Source organism: Dicentrarchus labrax, unplaced genomic scaffold (assembly GCF_905237075.1).
Source record: "Dicentrarchus labrax unplaced genomic scaffold, dlabrax2021, whole genome shotgun sequence".
Classification (NCBI taxonomy): Eukaryota; Metazoa; Chordata; class Actinopteri; family Moronidae; genus Dicentrarchus; species Dicentrarchus labrax.
Window position 1 is genome coordinate 615,459 of NW_026136730.1, and position 22,904 is coordinate 638,362.

Here is a 22,904-nt window from a genome sequence, read left to right on the forward strand (position 1 = left end):
ACACACACACACACACACACACACACACACAACCCAGCAAGGGCAAGGGTCTCAGGGTTTATTAAGCCCCGCCCCCTCTGCGCTGCCATTGGCTGACTGGTCCACTGTCGTCATGCTGCGTTCAAGGCCGCTGGAAATTCCAAGGCACAGTGAGATTAGATAGATAGATAGATAGATAGATAGTTCAATAGATAGATAGACAGACAGACAGACAGACAGACAGACAGACAGACAGACAGACAGATAGATAGATAGATAGATAGATCACACAGTTTACAGAAGGAGGTGGTGGGATATTGTATAAATAAATATTTAATAATCACACCGGACAAAAAATATATTACAGTTTCACAGATGCAGTTAAAACAGAGCTAATAAAACTATACTGAATATACTGGTGTAGCCAAAAAAGAAGTAGTTAACGTACATATGATTGTTTAACAAAATAGATAAAAAGATTTATATAAACAGAATTATATAAAATGTCGTTAAAATACGTCTCTGATGCATTATACTCACAATAAATAATTAAAACTCTTCTCTCATTTTACACAAACATCCTGCAGTTATTGCTTTCACTCTTTGGGTTTATTGTACAGTTTATCAGTTGTTCTCTAATGTTACTGTTATTAAATATAATATGAAATATGCATTATATATAGTCAGAGGCTGTTAGTTTACTCAATGATAGAAAAAGGGAACCACTGGTTTAACCCTGATGAGTATTGTAATTTCACTATTATTTAATTTACTAGAATTTATTCCAATAAGAGAATGTATAATAATAATATTAATAACTGTATTTATATATTACTTTACTACAAAGTAATAGAGGGCCTTACAAGACAAATTAATTTATTTATTAATTTAATTGAGCTGAGGAGGTACATATGAGTAAAATAAAACTTAAAAGAATCTAAAATAATTTAGTTTTGTGTGTTTTAAGAAGTGACACCACAGATAGAATGAAATTCAGACTTCAAAATCTGTGAAAGAAAGCACAGACAATGAATAGAAACAATCAATAGTCAAGGACATAAACTCAATATGAAATATATATATTATTAATTATTATTAGGCTATTATTAGTGCACACTAACCTTTTAGCAACTCCTCTTTTTTCTTATTGAGAAATAAGAGTATATGACACATTCTGGGCTCTTGAAATAAGTAGGATATTAAAAATAAATCTAACTATTAAACATAAAAATACCTGAAAATACAAAAATAAAAACATAACTGGACGATTAAGACTATTAGTTCATAAAATTGTTTAAAGCTATTATTACTATCTCCTTGTTTACTATCATTTACATGCACACTGCAGGAAAGTGGTTTTACCTTGTTTTTAACCTTTTTTCTGCTAATAAAGTTGATACAGTTTGCATAAAATGTGTAAATTAAATATACATTTTCCTGGCCATTCAACTGAATACAACATATATTATATTTTTCTACATCTTTAAATGTTTTAAGGTATAAAAAACAATATAAAGGAGGAGGAATGGTAATAAAAAACACAGCGGGTGAGGATCCGTCGCATAATTATCAGTCATTAATATTCTTCTCTCGGTTTGAGGGAAGGAACTATATTATTCAGGTGTGGTAACAAGAAGAAACATGGCTGGATTAAACAGTTTGGGGGGTTTTCCCAAATGAGCCACGAGTCTTTTTCAAGAACCTATTTGGAGAGGAGGTTCACGGAATCGCGAAACACCTTAATCTGGGAAAAATGGAAACGTGAACATCTTAATTTACACTCTCACTCCCACTCACCCAAAAGCTCCAAGAACAGACACTAAATGGACGTTGTGGTGAGGTGGTTTTGTGGAACTCATGTCAGCCAGTAGATGGCTCTAAACTTCAACTTTCTACTTGTATTTAGTCTCTACAAACAGATGAGGCAGATTCCCCGAAGCACACGCACTATAGTTCACACTGCAGCCTCGTCAACAAGAAACCCAGTTTAACTAACCGGCTGCACTCGGCTCTGTTCAGCTATTTACACACATTTCTATACACCTGTTTATTGAGCTTCAGATCAACCCGAGGTGTTCAGAGAGGAAGGGGTCGACCTCACAGAGAAAGTCAATCATCTCTGAACCAGCAGCTTCACCTTTCTTCCTCACTGTGTCGATAACAAAACGAGCTTTGTCGCTTTTGTTTTGGATCTCGTCCGCTGACTCCCTCTCAGAATCAGTCAGCACAGTTTTCTCAAACAGTTTGTCCAGCAGACTTTTGAGAACAGGTCCTGATATCCCATCGATGAAGCTGCTCCAAATGTCCAACAGCCTCTCATCTGAACTGCCTTGCACACACCTTTTTACTGCACTGGATGGAAGACAAACCTCTCTTTCCCAGACACTGTGGGAGCTTTTGGTTTCTCTGAGAAGCAGCTTAATATTTACAATGATTGTCTTTAATCTCACCTGGAATGATGGGATGTAGTTGACATATGATTCCTCATCAAATTCTGCTTCTGTTGGTTGAACTAGAACTGAGTCATCTTCAGGACAAGTGGACAGTTTGTATTCCTGCTTTGGGTGCAGTTTACAGTATGAGGATGTCTCTATGTAGTTCTCATCTTTATTTATTCTCTTCCTGGTGCGCAGCACATCCCGGAGCACGACGTTCCTCGGTAGCAACAACACATTGAGGAAGGATGTGAGGTCAGGATCAGCCGGGGGTCTGTAGAACAGCAGAACCAGTGCTCGGACCGGGTCAGGTGGTGAGTCTTCATCCTTGACGTTACCGAAGGCAGAAAACCCTGTGATGTTTATGATAACACGAGTTTCTGTTATCTTATGAGGGACGATGAACTCGATGCTGTCATCATTCACATGAGCAACTGACAAGAATCCACAACCACCTGTGGAGCGGATCTCACAGTGTGGGAGATGAAGCTGACACATAGACTGCTGCACACATTTGATGTCAAACAGGGGTCCTGCAGGCTGCTTGTGATGTTGGCCTAGTAGCCTCCTGTCCCAAGGGACAATCCTGTAGACCACATCCCCTTCTCCCTCCATGTGGAACAGCAGACCTGTCACACTGCACTGGTACAGGCCTGGGCAGGAGCACTGGAACCTGTAGCTTTCATCGTTCTCATCTGCAGTGATATCAGGTGTAAACTCCTCAAAGCTGTTTTTGAACAGCATGTCAGGTAAGCTCTTTGCTCGTGTAAAGGTCTTGTTGTCTGCAGAGGTTGTTAGACTCAGTGAGGGAACGCTGTGAGAGCGAGACAAACAGCTGGAGTCTCTTTTACTGGAACCAGGATCTGAGGAGTTGGTCTGGAGGTGAGAACGGGCTGGCAGGGTGTTTGTGGCTGAGTAGTTCTCAGCTGTAAAAGGTGCATCCATTTCCACCGGAGCATCACTGAAATCTCCTGTATCGCTTTCAGACTGCACAGACAACAGCTTAAAAGCATCTTGTGCTCCACTTTCTTCAATGCTGACAGTAGAACTTGAGTAAAAGCTGGGGCCACCATCATCTGTGTCCTCTCTAACTGGAAGCTGAAAGATTGAGTTTGGATCAATGTCTCCACACATTTCATCTGAGCTGCTAGACTTTCTTTTTTTCTTTTCAGGAGATGCAGACTCTAAACAAACACCATCTTTGGGTGATAGTTGAATTGCGGAGGGATCAGCTGTTGCATGAAGCTCCATTTCCAGAATTGTATCCTGATTGGCTCCTGGTTTAACATCTGCTGCAGAGGAGGAAGTCTTTATCGATACTGTTTCTGTGAGTCTAGTAGGCGGAGGTTGATCCAGCGTGTCGTCAGAGGAATCAATGAAAGGAACAGTAAAATGGGTTTTAGATTTTTTCTTTCTTCTGTTGCCGCCCCAATTTCCCTTCTTCCGTTTATAACTTGAAGAAGAGACAGGAGTGTTAACTGGGGAAGAGCCATCAGGCAGAACCAGACAGGTTTTTTCTGTCGGGATGATGGACTGAGTGCCGGTAGACGCGTTGGACATGGAGCCGGAGTAATTGTTACAATCTATCGGGTTGCCCTCAGCACAAAGATCATATATTTTTGCTGAGCTGGTTCCAGCCCACAAATCTGGACCTGAGAACGCAGTTGACTGTGGCAGAAATTCCGTCAGTTCAGACAGTGATGGATAGTTCAAAGGAACCTGAGGGAGAGGATGTACCCATGATTTATACCCACTACCCCAATCATAAGGACCCAAGAAAGAATAGGGAGAACCTAATAAATAATGAGACAATCCTGGGACACTTTTGCTCTGCGGCTTATCCTGAACACCTTTCTCTTTAAACATCTCATCTATAGTCATCTGTATTTCTAAGGTTGAAATTTGACTTTCTAGAAGTCTCAATGTTGTATTAAGAAAACACAGGTTGTGATTTATCTCTTCATACGTTAAATCAAGATTCCTCTTGGAGGAAGAAGGAGAGGAATAACTGTTATAACGAGACAAACCTAGGACACTTTGGTTTGGAAGTTTATCCTGAACATCCTCCTCTGGAAACTTCTCATTTGCAGTTATCTGTTTTTCTAAAGTTGAAATTTGACTTTGTAGATTAGGCACTGTGAAATAATTAAGAGAAACCAGGTTCTGATTGATGCTTTCATACGTTAAATCAAGAATCCTCTTGGAGAAAGAAGGAGAGGAATAACCACTGGATGAATATTGAGACAATCCTGAGACACTTTGCAGCCTATCCCGAACGTCTTTCTCTGAAGACGTCTCATCTGCAGTCAGCTGTTGTTCTGTGATGGAAGTTTGTCCTCCTTGATGTTTGTATACTGACTCACTGTCTTCATTCTCTGCCTGCGGTGTGTCACTTGTCTTCTCTCTGTCTATTTTGTCCCCCACCTCACCTTTGGTTTTGCTGATGATGTAGGGACGAGGAAGGGAATGATCACGAGACAATCCTGGGACACTTTTGCTTTGCAGCTTATCCTGAACATTCTCATCTGAAAACTTCTCATCTTCAGTCAGCTGTTTTTCTAAGGTTGAAATTTTTCTTTGTAGAAGAGGCAATATTAAATTAAGATCATGCAGGTTGTGATTTATCCTTTTATATGTTACATCAAGATTCCTCTTGGAGGAAGAAGGAGAGGAATAACCACTGAGGGAACAAGGAGATAATCCTGGGACACTTTGATGCTTTTCCCGAACACCTTTCTCTGAAAACGTCTCATCTGCAGTCAGCTGTTTTTTAAAGTATGAAATATTTCTTAGACGAGGCAATATTGGATTAACAGAACGCATGTTCTGATTTTTCCTTTCAGACGTTAAATCAAGAACCGTCTTGGAGGAAAAAGGAGACAATTCTGGGACACTTTTCAGCTTTTCCCGAACACCTTTCTCTGAAATCTTCCCATCTGCAGTCAGCTGTTGTTCTGTGATGGAAGTTTGTCCTCCTTGATGTTTGTATACTGACTCACTGTCTTCATTCTCTGCCTGCGGAGCGTCACTTGTCTTCTCTCTGTCTTTTTTTCTCCCCCAGCTCACCTTTGGTTTTGCTGATGATGTAGGGACGAGGAAAGGAATTATCACAAGACAATCTGGGGACACTTTTGCTTTGCAGTTTATCCTGAACATCCTCCTCTGGAAACTTCCTAAATGCAGGCATCAGTTTTTTTAAAGTTGAAATTTGACTTTGTATTCTCTTTATTTGGAAACGCAAAGAGAACAGACTGTCCAAAAACATCTGTCTATTAGAAACAGGAAGACTCCTGGAGGAAGATGGAGATGAACAATCATGAGGCAGCACTGGGACACTTTTGCTTTGCAGCTTATCCTGAACATCCTCTGAAGACGTCTCATCTGCAGTCAGCTGTTGTTCTGTGATGGAAGTTTGTCCTCCTTGATGTTTGTATACTGACTCACTGCCTGCGTCACACCCAGCAGAGACGGGGGACGGAGTATTTCCCTTTTTGTCTTCCATATTTTTCTCAACTTGATCTTAAACACAAACTTTTAAAAAACCTCCTTGCTGTTGCTCAGTGTGTTTTCCCTCTTGTCTCAGACCCTGAAATAAAGCAGAGAATGAAAGATTCAAATCCTTTGTGGAGTATAAAGTTGTTTTACATTTCACAAACATTACATTGGTGTTTACCACATAATAATGAAAGAATGGGCACTTGTGAAGCAGAAAGGAGACAAAAAGCTGTTCAATGAGGATGTGTCTCACAGCAACATGTCAGTTTAAAGTCATTAGCCTTTTTCAGGGTTGTATAAATAAAGTCCTTCTAACTTGTGTTCAGGCTGGATTGAGACATCAGCACAAAATAGAATAAAAGGATATTTTAAAGTGAGAACATGCAAATGGATCAGCCTCAATGTGAAGAGAAAACTGCTTCCTGCTGTTGTTCTTCTCAAAATAGTCTCTTAATTCCCCTGAAAGCACATTTCTTACATTTCATTGGACCTTCCTGTCTCTGCTGTAGGCCTTCACCAGAGGAGTGAACTGCTGTTTCCGGGGTTGTGTCCAACTCTCCGATAATAAAACACGTTGTTCTGTCCTGTGATCGATATATCCACTATACACACACACACACACAGTCATATTCCTCTTTTTAAAAAGTGTGTACAGGCTCCTCTCCGGGTCTCTGCTGGCTTCTCCGTTGGACGTCGTTGTTTAATCCGGTCGGAGGACTTCAGAGTGGATATTTTTCCATCTCTGTGGTTCGTGTAGCTACAAGAAACACCTGAGTGAACTTCAGGCTTCCGTGTTAGTGTGTCGAAAGTATGGAGGACAAATAGTGCCACTCGAGTCCACATATCTACTTTCGGTTTCATGAGCATTCACATTATTCACAAAGCCAGTGGGCCACACCTGCTGTGGGAAGAAAGGCTTTACTAGTGATAATATTACTAACTTATACCTCAGTAACTACTGTAACTAATTATTAATACATGTGAGTAATAACATTACACTTACCCCTCAAAACATAATTAGTTACATTACTTCTGGTGTCACTCCTCTACTGATTTAAAATCCAACAATCCAATCACATCCTTGGATTCATTTCTGTAATCGTGGAGGAAACTAGTTTGAAAGATGGAAACATTCAGCAGCTGGAAATATTCACATTACTTAGATTTTAACAAATAAAACTGGATTTTAACCATCGTAAGTCTGAATTTTAGGGACACAATTACTGATTTGTAGGGAGCAGAAAGGTAATATAACGAGTAGTGTAACTGATTACTGTTGGCAGGGAGTAATATGTAAAGTAATAACATTACTTTTGAAACGAGTAATGAGTAATAAATACAAAATGTTAAGTAACTCATCCGATTAAGGTGTTCATGGGGCCCCTAGGCTCCTCTTTGTGTGGGCCCCTCTGTGTCCAGCTTGTGATCTGCAGCGTTTTCCACACCGATAATCTATTATAACGATATAAATGATATATTAAATGATCCGATTATGATGAATAATGACATGTGCGTCCCATTGTTGCCGACTCTTTTGCTTTTCCCGCTCCTCTCCGTAATGTTCAGTTTCAGTTCCCCGTTTCTTTCCACTCACATGAGGGAATATCAAACGCCCATCCACTGTATTTATTAGAAGTAGCAGTGGTACAAGGCATACAGAGATACATGGAGTATACCTACTTATTATTCAGCCGGCAGTAGGTATACCCACTTATAAAGTCCCTCTGATGTTCAGTATTCTGTGAGCTGGATTTTTATTTCCTAGGATGGTGAAGGAACGACATCGTCCACTGTTGCATAAGAAATAACACGCTGCTTATCAATTAACAAATAATTCATGAGTTTATTATAAAGCTTGTTGACCAGCAATAATGATGCTAAACAATATCCATTTACCAAATTATATTCATGTTCCAACATAAACAAATAACAGACATTTTAATGATAATTTAATATATATATTGTTTAATAATTGTAATTATATGCTGTAAAATCCAACACTAACATACAGCAATGACACTGTTTTATGATGGAGCATAGCTGTCTTCTAGGCCTCTTCTTGCACCGTTAGATTCACACTGGCAAAATGTTAAAATATATAAAAAGATTTCACTGTTTTATAACCACTGCCACATCATTCACAATGATATAAAGATATGTTATTGATCCCCAGGAGGAAATTAAATATATTTCAGTGAAAACATTGTTTCAGTCCAACCACAAGAGGTCAGGATCTCACCTGGAATAAACCTGACTTGACTGCAGAGTCACAGTGTTACTGACACTACTGACAATAAGTAAAAAGGAAATAAAAGGCCTGAAAACAGCTGTTTTACCTGCTGGACCTTCAAAGTCCCAGTTATTTTCTATTGGTTGTAAAACTCAATGACAGCTGGTTCTTGCTGGGGGGCTTACAGAGAACATTACAACAGCTTAAAACTTAAATACATACAAACAACAAACATATAAAGAGCCAGTGATAAGAGTAAGAACCTGGTGACAAAAGTTAATCTGACTGCAATCAAGATAATTAGTAAATTAGTAAAAATTCAACGTTAGTAAACGGCCCTTATTAACATTGATTCAACAATTTAAAAAAAAAATGTTGATATGAAAACGAATATGTACGGAGCCCCTAAAGGGACATGGAAAAAAAAAAAAAAAAGAAACGTTTCTAGTGCGCACTAGATAGTATCTAGTGCTCTGGTGTTGTGGCAATCAGCACATGGCTCGTTTAAATATTACAATTAGCCATGTGTTGATAGGTCACAAAACGAAAATGTAACCAATGAAATTACTTATTTTGACACACATTTTAAGCCAATAAGTATTAAACTAACAAGGTAATGTGTCAAAAGGTGGACTGTTTTTGTTATTTTCTCAAAAGGAGGACAAATGAGTGTCCGGCTGCAGGACAGGGCATTTAAATACGGACTGTAACAAAAGAGGTTACAGATTAATTTACATTTATTTTTTAGTTACAGACAAATTAGTTTAATACTCATTTGAATATTAAAATTAGCCATGTGTTGATTCGCCACAACACGGATCATATCTAATGCGCACTAGAAACGTTTTTTTTTTTTTTTTTTTTCCCCATGTCCCTTTAGGGGCTCCGTAAATATGGTATAGTTGTGATGAAGGGATATTTTTATGTTTATAAAGGGAAAAAAATCACAAATTGTACATCTAATTGCTGAAACTTTTCTAAATGGATGAACAGTATAATGTGTTCAGTAGATTGTGAGGTTCCCATACCAGGAAAACTGATGAACCTTTAACAATTACAGACAGAAGATAAGTTAATGCCAGCTACTCATAACTGTCTTACACAACAACAATGTACCATTTTCTCTCTTTGATCAAGGAGAGATCAAGAACAGTGACTGATGCAGGGAAAAGTCTTTTACGGGAATTACAGGGTGATCAGTTTCTAACCTCCAGGTCAACATGTTCTGCACGTATCACCTGTTCATTCAGCTTCAGATCAACCCGAGGTGTTCAGAGAAGAAGGGGTCGATCTCACAGAGAAGGTCAATCATCTCTGAACCAGCTGCTTTATTCTTCACTGTTTCGATAACAAAACGAGCTTTATCCCTTTTGTTCTGGATCTCGTCCGCTGACTCCCTCTCAGAATCAGTCAGCACAGTTTTCTCAAACAGTTTGTCCAGCAGACTTTTGAGAACAGGTCCTGATATCCCATCGATGAAGCTGCTCCAAATGTCCAACAGCCTCTCATCTGAACTGCCCTGCACACATCTTTTTACTGCACTGGGTGAAAGACAGACTCGTCTTTCCCAGACACTGTGGGGGCTTTTGGTTTCTCTCAGAAACAGTTTAATATGTTTCATGATTTTTTCTAAATTCACCTGGAAAGTCGGGAAGTAGTTGTCATAGTTATCACAGTCAAATTCTGCTTCTGTTGGTTGAACTAGAACTGAGTCATCTTCAGGACAAGTGGACAGTTTGTATTCCTGCTTTGGGTGCAGTTTACAGTGGGGGGATGCCTGTATGAGACTGTCCTCTCCAAATAATTTCTTCCTGATGCGCAGCACATCCCGGAGCACGACGTTCGTCGGTAGCAACAACACATTGAGGAGGGATTCAAGATCAGGATCAGCCGGGGGTCTGTAGAACAGCAGAACCAGTGCTCGGACCGGGTCAGGTGGGCAGTCTTCATCCTTGACGTTACCGAAAGCAGAAAACCCTGTGATGTTTATGATAACATGAGTTTCTGTTATCTTATGAGGGACGATGAACTCGATGCTGTCATCATTCACATGAGCAACTGACAAGAATCCACAACCACCTGTGGAGCGGATCTCACAGTGTGGGAGATGAAGCTGACACATAGACTGCTGCACACATTTGATGTCAAACAGGGGTCCTGCAGGCTGCTTGTGATGTTGGCCCAGTAGCCTCCTGTCCCAAGGGACAATCCTGTAGACCACGTCCCCTTCTCCCTCCATGTGGAACAGCAGACCTGTCACACTGCACTGGTACAGGCCTGGGCAGGAGCACTGGAACCTGTAGCTTTCATCGTTCTCATCAGCAGTGATATCAGGTGTAAACTCCTCAAAGCTGTTTTTGAACAGCATGTCAGGTAAGCTCTTTGCTCGTGTAAAGGTCTTGTTGTCTGCAGAGGTTGTTAGACTCAGTGAGGGAACGCTGTGAGAGCGAGACAAACAGCTGGAGTCCGTCCTGCTTCTTAAGCAATCTGGAGGGTGTAGGAGGTGAGAATGGTATTCAGATGAGGTTTGCTCAGATTGTTGCTCCATTTTCTCCAGGACATCACAGTCACTCCTGTGATTCCATGTGAAATTTGTTAAACGGTGTATTAAACGGCGAGTAATAGAAGTAATGATAACCTTAGAGGAGATGAACAAGTATGTTATGTAGGGGGGAGGGCGATATGCACGTGCTAAATGTAAATCATCCCTCACCTGGAGGGCCAGTCTGAAATCCGTAGCCGTATCTTCTAACCTGTCACTTAGTCCCTTAAGTATTTGTGCCAAAGTTAATGGATCCATCTCCTCGTGTGGAGCGCTCACTGTGGACAATGCAGGGGGGGTGGGTGGCTCTCTGTTGTATCTTCTGTTGCCAGCATAAAAAAAGACGGGATAGCAAGGAGATCTGTACACAGGAGGCCAGAGGAATGTTTCTGCTATTCCTCTCCCTGTTCGAGAGGTCATAGTTCCAGAGTCCATTGTTGTAAACTCATCAGTGCCCAGGCGGCTCACCCTGACTGGATCACGCTGTTTGAAGGGTTCCCCCCAAAACTCCACTTTTGTTCTTTGCTTTGGTTTTTTCACCACTTTCTTCATCCTGAAAAGCAGAAAAATGGAAATTAATTTCACACATAAAAGTTTCACATTAGTTTGATTGTTAAAAAAAACATAAATTCTTCATGAATATGAACCCCGAATAAAGAGACCACACTGTTTTATAATCCTTAATAAGTTAGAGAGCTGAGCACATCATAATAAAATGAAGAAGATTAATATTTAATAAGCATGTTAATTCTGGTCAGGTCGTTAGAAAATGCTGCTGCATCTGCATTGTTTAGAAGGAAAGTGATGTTATAGGTTTTATTTCTCATTAACAGGTTGTTTTTATTGGTGCTCATAGTGTTTGCAGGTTCAGTCTTTCTTACTGCTGCAGGTGTTTTAAAACGCTCAAAAGACAATCCTAAACCGGACTGAAGCGTCTCCCGTCAACCCGGACTTCCGCGCCCTGTCAGGTGGTTTATCTCAGTCACACCTGTTGTACCTTCATTATTCACACAAACATCCTCAGCTCACAGGCTCTTCTGTAAAAGACTAATAAAGTTAGTTTTGGTTCACCTGTGTTCAGCTTCCGCCATGTTCACACGGAATGGACCCCGCCCTCACTCGGAACCACGCAGACAGCCTCCGGTGTTTCCACAAGCTGTGTCCACTGTAACAGGAACAGAACTACAAACATGGCTGCTCTTCTTCTTCGCTGTCTATTGGAAGCAGCGCCACCTCCGGTCTTGTCATTACATTTGCCTCCTCTGATACCAACAGTCCAAGAGAAAGGATCAATCAGTCTACATTAATTATTGTAGATCAATAATTGTTTTTACTGTCTGAATCTGTGAATATTTCATTAGAATTACAGCTTTTAGTTATGAATGAAAAAATAAATGATATAGTTATTATATAGTTATCAGAGAGATATTAGATATAGTTATCAAAAATGTAAATATGTGTATTATTGATGTGTTTTCACTCGTCTATGGCACTGATCAGGATATCATCAATAACAGGTTGTTGATGTCAGGCGGCCTGTTTTAAAGGAATTTGTGATAAAAAATAAGAAATAAAAATATGTTTGTAAGCTGCTACAGCTCATTGTTCATTGATCACCCCAGATCTGATTGGTAGTTGGTCAAGTTCGTCAACACAAGAAACAAGAGAAATGCTGTCAATCAATGATGACAGCTGATCAACTGATTTAGGGCCAGTTTTACATGTTTAACTAACACAGTAATGGTCGTACTGAGGCTGTGAGAGCTGTTACAACATCAACAACACAACAACGATAAAAACACTGAAATCTGTCGATTGAGAGGAATGGTATTTTAATGTTTAGTTATATCGTAGTTCCCTCTGAATGTGGAGGAAAACTTTATCTAGCAGCTAAAGGTCCAACTACACTGCACTAGGTAGCTTAGCAGCCTGCAAACCAAGTTCAGCATTGAACGTTAGCATTTAGTTTTTTAATTGTTATTTGGATACCGCCATGAAATATGAAACGCTATTTTCTGGACTGAAGACTGAGGGTGTTTTTTGCAGATGTGTGTGTTCAGTAGAGCTAATGTTATTTTTTTGGCCAACCAGTGTGTGAAATATAGAGTGACAGTCTAGATTTAAGTAGCTATGACACAAGAACAAGCTGTGGCTTATTTATTTGCTCTGTGCTTTAAGGGCTTTTATTTAATTATTTCTCTTGGAGATAAAGGACTTTTTGTTTGTATCACTTAGCTCATCTTCACAGGTCACATGTTTTTAGACGTTTAAATAGGCAGAGGCAGAGCAAATTGCATTCAAATGTCACAAATGCTTGAGATGCAATATGTGTTAATTGTGTTATTAAAAGTGAGTGGTAAGAGTGGTAGTTGTGTAAAAATAAACCTTTGTAGATCCTATAAATAGACATAATTAGGCATATTGTTGACACCTCCTTTCTTTTTGACATTTTAATGGGGTCAAAGCTGTTATTTAAGGGGGTCCAGAGACCCACCAACACCTGTATTTTACACGCTGATTCTAACCCAATTTGACAATCATCCTGCTTGACGTGTGTAATTATAGCTATTACTTCAAAGTGAAAAGGCTCAGTCAGGTCAGCAGCCTAGGTACAGCAGTAGTGATGAAGAGCAGTCAGCTCCTAGTGCAGGATTGTAAGTCATGCTTGGATAGTTTGAATTTACCATGTAGGCTCACATTCAAGTTATTTGTCACTCCAGTTATACAATTACAACTGTCTGAAACATCACTACACAGTAGTTAACATTTGTTTGGTTTATGTTTCAATTGTTTATGTATATTTATCATAAGTTAATTTATGAAGAAGCATCTTAACCATTTATGATTCTAAGTCTTTGATTTAAATAAACTTCTTAATTTATGCTGAATCAAAGCCAACGTTTCTATTTATACCTTCATCAGGGCCTTGGACATGAATACTGTCTGGGTTGAAAACCACTTTTTGCACATTTTCATACATCACAGGGCATCCTATAGAATGACATCATTCAGTCATCAGGCCATCATCTGTGTTACCTGTATTGTTACCTGTGTTTGCTTTACTAATTTAGGCGCCATCTTGTGGTTAAATAAAAACACACCTGGCAAAGAACAAACCAAAAAATTCAAATTCCAGTATCTCCAACAAATTATATCTAAGCTAAATAATAACATAAACTAAGCATGTAAAGAATAAAAAATATTTCTGTTTTTTTTCCTTACAAGCTTAGTTTATCTTTTGCTTACAGATACACTTTTTAATAAGGTCCTATCTTTAAGCATTTTGGTTTGTTCTGTTGCCTGGATTGCTGTGTTTTATGTAACCACAAGATGGCGCCTCAATCAGTAAAGCAAACACAGGTAAGAAAACAGGTGAAACAGATGATGAGCTGATGACTGATAAATGTTAATCTATAGGATGAGTTAAGAGCAGTTGAATTTTGCTACTCTAATCTAACTTGTGAAGAGACGAGGACTTTAATCCACTACAAGGAGATGGCTCTTAGAAAATGTGTACCCTATCCTGAACATAGTTACTGATTAAAAATAGACATGTTAAAATAACCAGAGATACTTGAGGACTGTGATAGGTGGAAATGGAATAAAAAAAGACTTTTTAAAAAATATTGTTTACCAGCATAGACACCTTTATTTGACAGTTATGAGACAGGAAATCATGGGAGAGAGAGGGGATGTGACATGCATGGGATTCGAACTGTGGTCGGCTGCGTACGTATACGCATTAAACTTCGCTATGCCATGGCCACTCCACACTAGCTTTGTGTCCCATCTTGGCCACCCCAGTAAAAATGTCCTGGATCCACTGTTCCTGCACAACTCTAACATCTGCATTACAAGTTGAATTTTGACAGATACTGTGATTGCAATATGATTCATAGGGATGGGAATGTTCATTTTTGCATCACAATTTTAAGTTTCACTGAAACTCATGTTATCAGAGATTTCTTACATCTGGAAAACAAGATTGGTTGGCCAGGGCATCTCTGCAGCACTACAGTACTTCATTATAATGCTGTTTGTAACATTTTACCTTCATCAAAACATTGCAGCTTCTTGCAATTTGGATATTGCACTTGGTCATATTGTGATTGAGTTGAACATTTTGTTAATTGTGCAGCTCCAGGAAAAATGCTGCTAGAAATAAGAAGGATGCAGCTTTCACTTAATTAATTTTCACCTAATTTACAGGGTTATTCATGTATATTGCCTTATAAGGCCTTAGTGTCTAGTTCTCTATTGTTATATTGCCTTCTGAGTATCCTCAGCACTTTGTAAATCCAGATCTACACATTCTTCAGAACGTGTACATACATGCAGAAGTCTCTTTTACTGGAACCAGGATCTGAGGAGTTGTTCTGGAGGTGAGAACGGGTTGGCAGGGTGTTTGTGGCTGAGTAGTTCTCAGCTGTAATAGATGCATCCATTTCCACCGGAGCATCTCTGACATCTCCTGTATCGCTTTCAGACTGCACAGACAACAGCTTAAAAACCTCTTGTGCTCCGCTTTCTTTAGTGCAGACAGTAGACCTGGTTTTATATATGATGTCTTCTCTAATTGGAGAATAAAAGTTACAGTAATTTTCTTTGGGTGAGAGTTGAATGGCAGAGGGATCAGCTGTTGCATGAAGCTCCATTTCCGGGGTTTTATCCTGATTGGCTCTTTATCGATACTGTTTCTGTGAGTCTAGCAGTTGGAGCAGTAACAGGTGGCCCTGTTTCTTCTCTGTCACACCCAATATACAGTATAGGAGGAGAGGGAGTATTTCCCTTCTTTTCTTCTTGATAGAATTTGTTTTTTGTTTGGTGGATGAGGGTGGGGGTAATGTTCTGCACATATTGGAGCCTATTTTTGCTGGTTACCCCGGCATGGATAAGCTCATAAAAGGTTGAACTATTCCTTTAAAAGTTGAATCAAAATTCTCAGAGAAACAGCATTTGTCAAAGAATGATCCAATTTTGAAGAGCCTAAAGTTTTTTTAAAGTTTAAATTAGGTGCCCCAACAGTGATTATGGAAATCAGAAAATCCTGCTCAGCACTGATGAAGCTCTTCTGTTTTATGTTCTGTTCCCACAGATTTGTGCTGCCCCCTCAACTCTGAGAAAACTGACTGAAAAGAGGTAAAGGTAAAAGGAGTTGTGGAGATTTACGATTGGACATAACTTAATGTAGAAACACTGTACATATAAAATATTTAGTAGATATAGTAATATGTTTTGTAATTCCTTTCATATTACACCATAGATGAAGCAACTGACAAAAGCAAACATTTGAACAAATACAGTTTATTTATGAACAGCTGTATCATTACTGTATTGTTACTACTTCAAACAGCATTATACCAGATTTTGCTCCACAGAGTTGAAACAAAGAAATAAGTCTTGCCCTGCATTTGATGACCTTTGTGTTGTTGTGATGTTTATGATCTTCATTGACTATGACTCATTTCCACTGTGTTTAAATCCTGAATTTTGGATATTTAGAGTCAGGATGTGACCGAGACTTCAGCCATCACTCTCAGACTCTGTGGGTGAGGCATTTATCCATGATTTCATCACTTGCTGCCCGTACTGTCGTCCTGATAAACACCTTAAGAACATGTACATCAAGCCAAAGATAGTACAGTTTACTGTTTGGTTGAGACTGACAATGCTGATCCTATACCTGAACACACAAGTTTGCTTACAGAGTCAGTTTGATCAATAGTTTCAAATACAATTTTGGAAAGAATGGAGGCAAAAACTCTGGAGGACAAAACAATGTGTGCATATGTGCAACGTCTGAAAGGTAACAAAGTGACCTGAGGTTAAATTCAGTCTGACACACAGGATGATCTGGATTAACCAGAACAACTACATGAGGGCATTGTTTAATGCTCTCTGCTCTCTTAGTCTTCCTCGTTCCAATGAAACAAAAGCTTTGTTTCAGTTTGTCTGAGCAGAGATAGAGATCATTTTGCTTTCAGCTTATGAAGAGATATCTTTGATAAGAAAAGTCCTCATCAAATGAAACTTACAGGTCAGAAATGTATTAAAGTTTCACAGATTCAGGAAGTGAACAGAAGCAGTGAGGTGTCACAAGTGGCAGGATTGCTTTCTCATTACTGATAGATTTCAGCTGGTGTCTTGACTTTCCATGCCTTTTTGCACCTCCCTTTCGTCATGTGTTCAATACCTTTCCCTGTGTCATTTCACATTATTACACATAACCTAATTTATGGACATCTATGGTTTGATTTCTTTGCATGTGTGGATTGTATGGGTTGTTACCGACATCTGGTGAAAATTCCATGTCAATAGCACCTTTAGAAATATTGACTGAGAAAAATGGTGACGTGTTCAATACTTATTTGTATATGACCATCCTAAACCAACAATGAACAGATATATATATATATATATTTGTAGTTATTCACAAGTACTGTAAATGATTAATAACTAAACCAGCAGCAATAATATATATAGTAATTAATTAAATAATTATACTATTCTAATAATGATAATAATCACCCGTTTTATCTCACTTCAGGGAACATTAAACACAATTCTTCAGAGATATAAATAATTTTTTATTTCATCTTCATTTTCCAGAATAAAACTAAACTGTACTTCAGTCAGGACCACTTTTGTCAAAATATCTTATATTCCAAGCAGAATTTACATTTGGCGGTATGGCTCTTTTCTGGGACCTCCTTGTCCTTCCGCGTGCCTACGTGGAAAACCTTAAGGCAGGGAGAGCACACCTCCCTGCCCTTCCATGTGCATACATGGAAAAGTTTAAGACAAGGAGAGCGGCAGCAGAGACCCCCAAAGAACCATACCAGGCAACCTCCCTTCCATGAGCTACATGGAAGTGCCAGTAAGAGAAGCCAGCAGGGCAATTTTGTAAGAAATAAATAACAGTAATAAAGCCAATAACTTATGCAGATACTAGTTTAAGTAACTTGGCTGAGGATTAATGAAGAGATCCCTAAGAAGTTATGCTAGAAGTGTATTATATTTGGTGGTGTGTCTCTGTATTGGACCTCCTTGTCCTTCCACATGCCTACGTGGAAAACCTTAAGGCAGGGGGAGCACATCTCCCTGCCCTTCCATGTGCATTCACGGAAAAGTTTAAGACAAGGAGAGCGGCAGCAGAGACCCCCAAAGAACCACACCAGGCAACCTCCCTTCCATGAGCTACATGGAAGTGCCAGTAAGAGGAGCCAGCAGGACTATAAACCAATACGTCTAAGCAGACACTAGTTGAAGTACATGGCTAAGTATACTAGAGATATCCCCAGAAATTTGCTATACATTAATGAATTTAAGCCGGAATTACAGGGCACTCATTGCTTTACTAGCATCAAGAATTGCTTGGCCTCAGACCGGAGATGTCGTTCGTAGCAGATAATGAACATTTACCCATAGCCTTAGCATCGAGACAGGAGCTACGGATGCTGCATTTGTTGCTGCTCCTATGCGAATTGAATGGAGGAGTTATTTTAATGTAGATTAGCTTAACCAGATCGCATATACTGAGCAGTAGATAGCCTGTAGGATTGCATGGTTGTGTTTACTCTAACACGGTTTGAGAAAATGGGGGGCAAGTCAGGCTGGATGGCACTGCCTCCGGGCACAGCTGGCGAAATTCTGCAATTCAAACTGGTACAAAATCAGCAATTGTTATCCAAGCATGGAATATGAGCTGCTCTAATAATGAATTTACCCAACATAGATAACCAAGTGAGGCGCCTTACAAATCTATTATGAATGGAACTGAAGAACGCCCTTGTAAATGATGTTGGCAGTTGCCTCATTGTCACAAAAACATGATTGTTCCTTGACCAGTGTTTTCCCCACAGAAACATGAAACAACAATTGTACATTCATTAAAAAGGTAGAAGAGGCATTATTAGCCATATGTCTGTGAACCACTGATTATTAAAATACCCCCCCAAAACCTACGGAAGGGCGGTTATCATACAGGTCAATCATGCCACTTCTACTGTATATTTGAATTAATTATATCTCCATTATGTCTGTACACAACACCGAAAAACTTGTGGATCCATTGCTCTTCCCTAATTGCCCCTCATGTCTGCTCTCTGTCTTCTTAGCTCAGCAAAGCTGTTCATTAGTGATCTAGTAGATCATAGCAGTCACACTATTAGACCTTGCTGTTGACATAAAGCTCCCAGGGTGAACTGGCACACAGTGTTCGATTCATTTATATGTACTCAATATACTGAGTCTTTAATAATTAATGGCAAATGATGATTCTAGCTGCTCATTGTAAAAGAAGGAGATGCCATACCATTATCACACAGAAGAGATCAGGACTGGGGCTCGGATCTGCAGCCCTTCTCCAAGCTCACCATATCATGGAGTTCTCTATAAATCGGAGAGGTCCAGAAGCCTGGATATAAGGGAACTTCCCTGGGGAATAACACACATGCCAATTTAAGATGTCTAAGCAAGGAGAGCAGTTCTCTTTTGGAAATACTACTGCTTCATTACCTCTCTGATGCGATTTGCATCAGTACACTATCTAGAGTGAAGCCTAGAACTCTAGCCTTACAGGGCCTGATGTTTCTCCTTGGATAGCGGAAGACCTAATGTTTAAAGGTATATTTAAGAGCAAAAATGCATGGTCTGATTTTGAATTGATAGTCAACTAACAGAAAATCGTCTACGAGATGGAGCACGAAAGCAGTTGCAGTTATTAAAAGAATCCAGCAGAGAGCCTCTGACAAGTGTCAAATATGTGGGGCTGCTGTAACAACTAAAGGTGAGCCTAACTGAGAAGTACATTTCTCTTCATTTAAACCGAACGGATACCAATGTGAAGGTGTAATACATGACTTAAATGCATCTGTGACATCTGCCTTGGCTAGCCATGCGCCTCTACATGCTTCCTTAATCAACTGATGGCATTGTAGATTATAGCATAAAATAAGGAAAAAGTGCCAGAGGATTTAAACTATTATGCCTTAGTTTGCCTTTGCAGAGCAGATAAATTAATAATTATGTTTATTTATTTTCCCTGAATATTTCCTGGTAGCTATACCTTAATGCTTGTTGAGAAGGCAATTTATGAATGGACCAATATGAACCTTTGTTAACCTTTCTTCAGTAAAGCATCGACTATCTCAGCTCTTCAAAGCAAAGTCAACCCAGCTAAGAACCATGAAGCAGCCCTATAACAGATAATTCACTAATAGTGTTTAGATGCTTTCTTAGCGCCTTCCCCAGCTCAGGGACGTTTACTGGGGTTGAAGGTTTATCTCTCATGCCCCCAGCACGTTCTTCCCTATGGTGATTGGGACTGCACTTCCCAGCATTCTCGGCGGGAATGTGACGCCGTCAAAACAAGCTGCTGTGACGTCATCGTCCAGCGCTGCACCTGTGGGATCATGCGCTCTACCTGCAGACAGCGAAGAGGGAAACAGGCCAACTGCGGACGAAGACTGGCCGGCCTGGCGTGCCGAACCGAACCCTGGACCCTTGAACCCATGACGGCAAGCGACAACCGGATGTTGGACAGAACTGACAAGCAGACAGGTGGAGCCGGCCGCTGCGCCTGGGACCCGCGCTCCCCTGAAAGGCAGCGCAGCGCCGGAGCCAGAGCCGGGACCGCAGCGGAGCCGCAGGAGCAATTCCTCCCCCCTTCTGCAGACCCCCCAGAACCAGAGCAGCCGGACACAACTGCGGATGTTGTTCAAAGCGACACTCTCCCCAACAGCCGAGATCGCTGCTGAGACTTCACAATGCAATCGACCCGCCATCATACTCACCGCAGACAGGACAAGTAGAAACAAACGACAAACGACAAACCACAAGTAACGCACACAACATCCTGGCAAAAAGGCTTGTAGAGGAGCAGCAGAGATAGGCAGGCAGGCTAAAGCAGCTTAAATAAGGCGCCATGCATGATGTTTGCCAATTGGATGCTTGAGGAAATCAGGTGAGCTGTCAGCTGACTGTGTATGGTATCCAATGGGAAGCTTAGAGGAATCAGCTGATGTATGTTTATGACTAGCTGTGCTCGTATGATATAGCTGTAACTGAAAGCTAAGCCTGACTTCGTGCCCTGCCTGAACTAACGCTATGCTCAATTTTATCAAACAGACACTACATCAATAAGCAAAAATCAAACACCATACAATTAACTTTTGACAAAGCAAACCACCATCGTCAGTTCTCTCTGCTACATATAAACCTGTGCTTAAAATAGTTAATCACAGACTGTATAATCTCTACTGTTGATCTTTAAATGCTTTTTATTCAGAATCAAGAACATATATTTTCTTTGAAACATGTCTTTACTGATAGACAGCTATAAGGCAATATAAAATAACATTACATTTCTATCAAAACTTTTAAAATATTTTCCATATTTTCACACAAGAACAGAAGCTGTCCGGGTCTGACTGGATATTAATGCTGATTATAGTTACCGTATTTACTCTCTTTCAAGAATGGAATGAAAAAGAAAGACACGTTGTAACAGTGCAGTCATGAACTTATACTGGTCTTCATCCATGTCACCACTTGCCATTGCCTTCATTCCCCATTCCTTTAACATTTGTTGTTTTTCCTTCACTTCTTTATACATTTCATCTGTGTAGTACGTTCCCCCGTTTCCAGCAACCATGTCATCAATCTTCTTGATCAGCTCCACCACCTGACTTCTGTCTTTACTGGTGTTCTCAAAGACGTGGAACCTGTTTCCACAGCTTTGGATGACTCGTCGAAGCTCTGGCTTGCCCTCACGTACATACTGTTGGATGGTCATGTCTCCAAGATCACCACCACGGGTAAACAGCACGATCATGTACTGGTTAGCTGTTGGACCAAACAGCTCTTGCAGGGCTTCCACTGAGTTCTTCTCTTCAGTGGTGAATCGACCGACTTGGATGACCAGCAGGAACACATGAGGACCAGGACATGTGACCTCGACACATCTCACAATTTCTCTTTTGATGAATTCTGGAGATTTTGAAGTGTCCATGATTCCTGGTGTGTCTACCACACTAACTACTCTGTTACCCCACCGTACCTCACCTTTTTCACAGGTCTCAGTCACTGACTCTGAACTGGGACGAGATCGGAAACGTTTCTCTCCCAGGATGGTGTTTCCAACAGCACTCTTACCCACACCAGTTTTTCCAATCATCACAATTCTCAAATCAGGACCTGCAATACAATTTATAACTTGTGTTTAAACATCTGAAAGAGTATATCATTGTTTAATGTACAAATACTTTAGTGGATATGAGCACATTGTGATTTTAAAGTAATATAAACTTGTTTTGAGTCTTACCAGCAGGAAATGAAGCCATCTTCTCTCAGCACCATCTCTATAAAGATGACAAAAATAAACATAAAGACATTTGTTGATTCTTTATGTGGTTGTTGCTCTGTTGACACGCCCCTAATATTTGCATAACAGGACCATATAAAACAGACAGAGAGCAGCTCATTCTGCAGATAACACACAGCTTGTCTGTATTTCACTGCTCTGGATCAGAGGACCATGTCTGACACTAAGTTGTGAAATAATTATTTTCTGAATATATAAATATGTCTGAATTTAATGTTTTATTCACTTTGTATCAGTAATACTACTTTGTTGAAGTAAAATACTGATTTGGGATAATTAAGGAACAATGTAAGCACATATATGAATTTTTATTGTTTTTATCAGATAAAAATGACAGTTGTTGTTTTTTACAGAAAAGAAGATTTCAGTTGTCCTGGGGAATGGAGATTCTTAAACTTTAACTATCCAAAAGAATGACTATGAAAAATACTGAGATGTATGGAAATGAAACATATGAGTCCACATGTACACCAGACGTACACAGAACATAAAGACATGAAAGAATGATTTGCTCTAATGAACAACGTGCCATGTCTCTGTTGGTGGTAGATGTACTGATTTGTTTGTTTGTAAGAAGAGTGAATGAATTTGAGTGATTGTGTCTGTATGTGTGAAAGAGAGTGTGAGTGCCACACAGTGCATTTCTTGTATGCAGAGTGGTGACTAACACTGGTGCAATATTTAGTCAATTTAGTTTACAGGGAAACTGTGGTCATTGTTTGCATACTATTACACCATTTATGTACTAAGTCAAACTCTACATTATAGAAATGCTGACCAACTGGAGTTAAATACATCAACATCACACCCTCCAAAGGAGGAGCAGCATCTTACTAGTTG

The 22,904-nt window shown here is 39.8% G+C and overlaps 3 protein-coding genes across 14 annotated transcripts in view; all 3 read right to left on the bottom strand.

Moving 5' to 3' along the window:
* Positions 1 to 294: 294 nt before the first annotated feature.
* Positions 295 to 15,186, bottom strand: LOC127359484 (NACHT, LRR and PYD domains-containing protein 1b allele 3-like). Of its 2 annotated transcripts, none has more exons than XM_051393356.1 (2): positions 15,064 to 15,186; positions 295 to 3,296 (listed from the first exon to the last, which is right to left on the bottom strand). In XM_051393356.1, exons 1-2 carry the CDS (start codon positions 15,124 to 15,126, stop codon positions 2,037 to 2,039), a joined length of 1,323 nt encoding a protein of 440 aa, XP_051249316.1. In that variant the 5' UTR covers positions 15,127 to 15,186; the 3' UTR covers positions 295 to 2,036. The 2 variants fall into 2 exon arrangements, with proteins under 2 accessions (XP_051249316.1, XP_051249315.1); XM_051393355.1 differs by lacking the exon at positions 15,064 to 15,186 and adding an exon at positions 6,388 to 6,726 and having other exon boundaries at positions 295 to 6,000.
* LOC127359504 (uncharacterized) lies at positions 9,007 to 11,842 on the bottom strand. 2 transcript variants are annotated; one of them, XM_051393412.1, is made up of 2 exons: positions 11,753 to 11,842; positions 9,007 to 11,234 (listed from the first exon to the last, which is right to left on the bottom strand). In XM_051393412.1, the coding sequence occupies exons 1-2, from the start codon at positions 11,770 to 11,772 to the stop codon at positions 9,392 to 9,394; spliced, it is 1,863 nt and encodes a 620-aa protein (XP_051249372.1). In that variant the 5' UTR covers positions 11,773 to 11,842; the 3' UTR covers positions 9,007 to 9,391. The 2 variants fall into 2 exon arrangements, with proteins under 2 accessions (XP_051249372.1, XP_051249373.1); XM_051393413.1 differs by lacking the exon at positions 11,753 to 11,842 and adding an exon at positions 11,563 to 11,720.
* A 5,757-nt stretch (positions 15,187 to 20,943) lies between the features above and the next one.
* LOC127359522 (GTPase IMAP family member 7-like) overlaps positions 20,944 to 22,904 on the bottom strand; it is a 245,257-nt gene continuing 243,296 nt past the window's right edge. For 4 of the 10 annotated variants that reach the window (XM_051393445.1, XM_051393444.1, XM_051393447.1 and 1 more), the window contains one exon: positions 20,944 to 21,877. In XM_051393445.1, coding sequence (XP_051249405.1) covers positions 21,144 to 21,877 — 734 coding nt within the window. In that variant the 3' untranslated portion in view covers positions 20,944 to 21,143. Of the gene's footprint in view, positions 21,878 to 22,004; positions 22,042 to 22,904 lie in introns of all 10 variants that reach the window. The other 6 variants (XM_051393441.1, XM_051393440.1, XM_051393439.1 and 3 more) reach the window with 4 other exon arrangements.

Bases quoted from the DNA above. Each gene is read 5' to 3' on its own strand.
- LOC127359484 (XM_051393355.1), bottom strand. From the start codon at position 5,570: ATGTTCAGGATAAACTGCAAAGCAAAAGTGTCCCCAGATTGTCTTGTG.
- LOC127359504 (XM_051393412.1), bottom strand. From the start codon at position 11,772: ATGGCGGAAGCTGAACACAG. The intron at 11,235-11,752 runs GTGAACCAAAAC...TCTGCTTTTCAG, and splicing joins ATGGCGGAAGCTGAACACAG to GATGAAGAAAGTGGTGAAAA.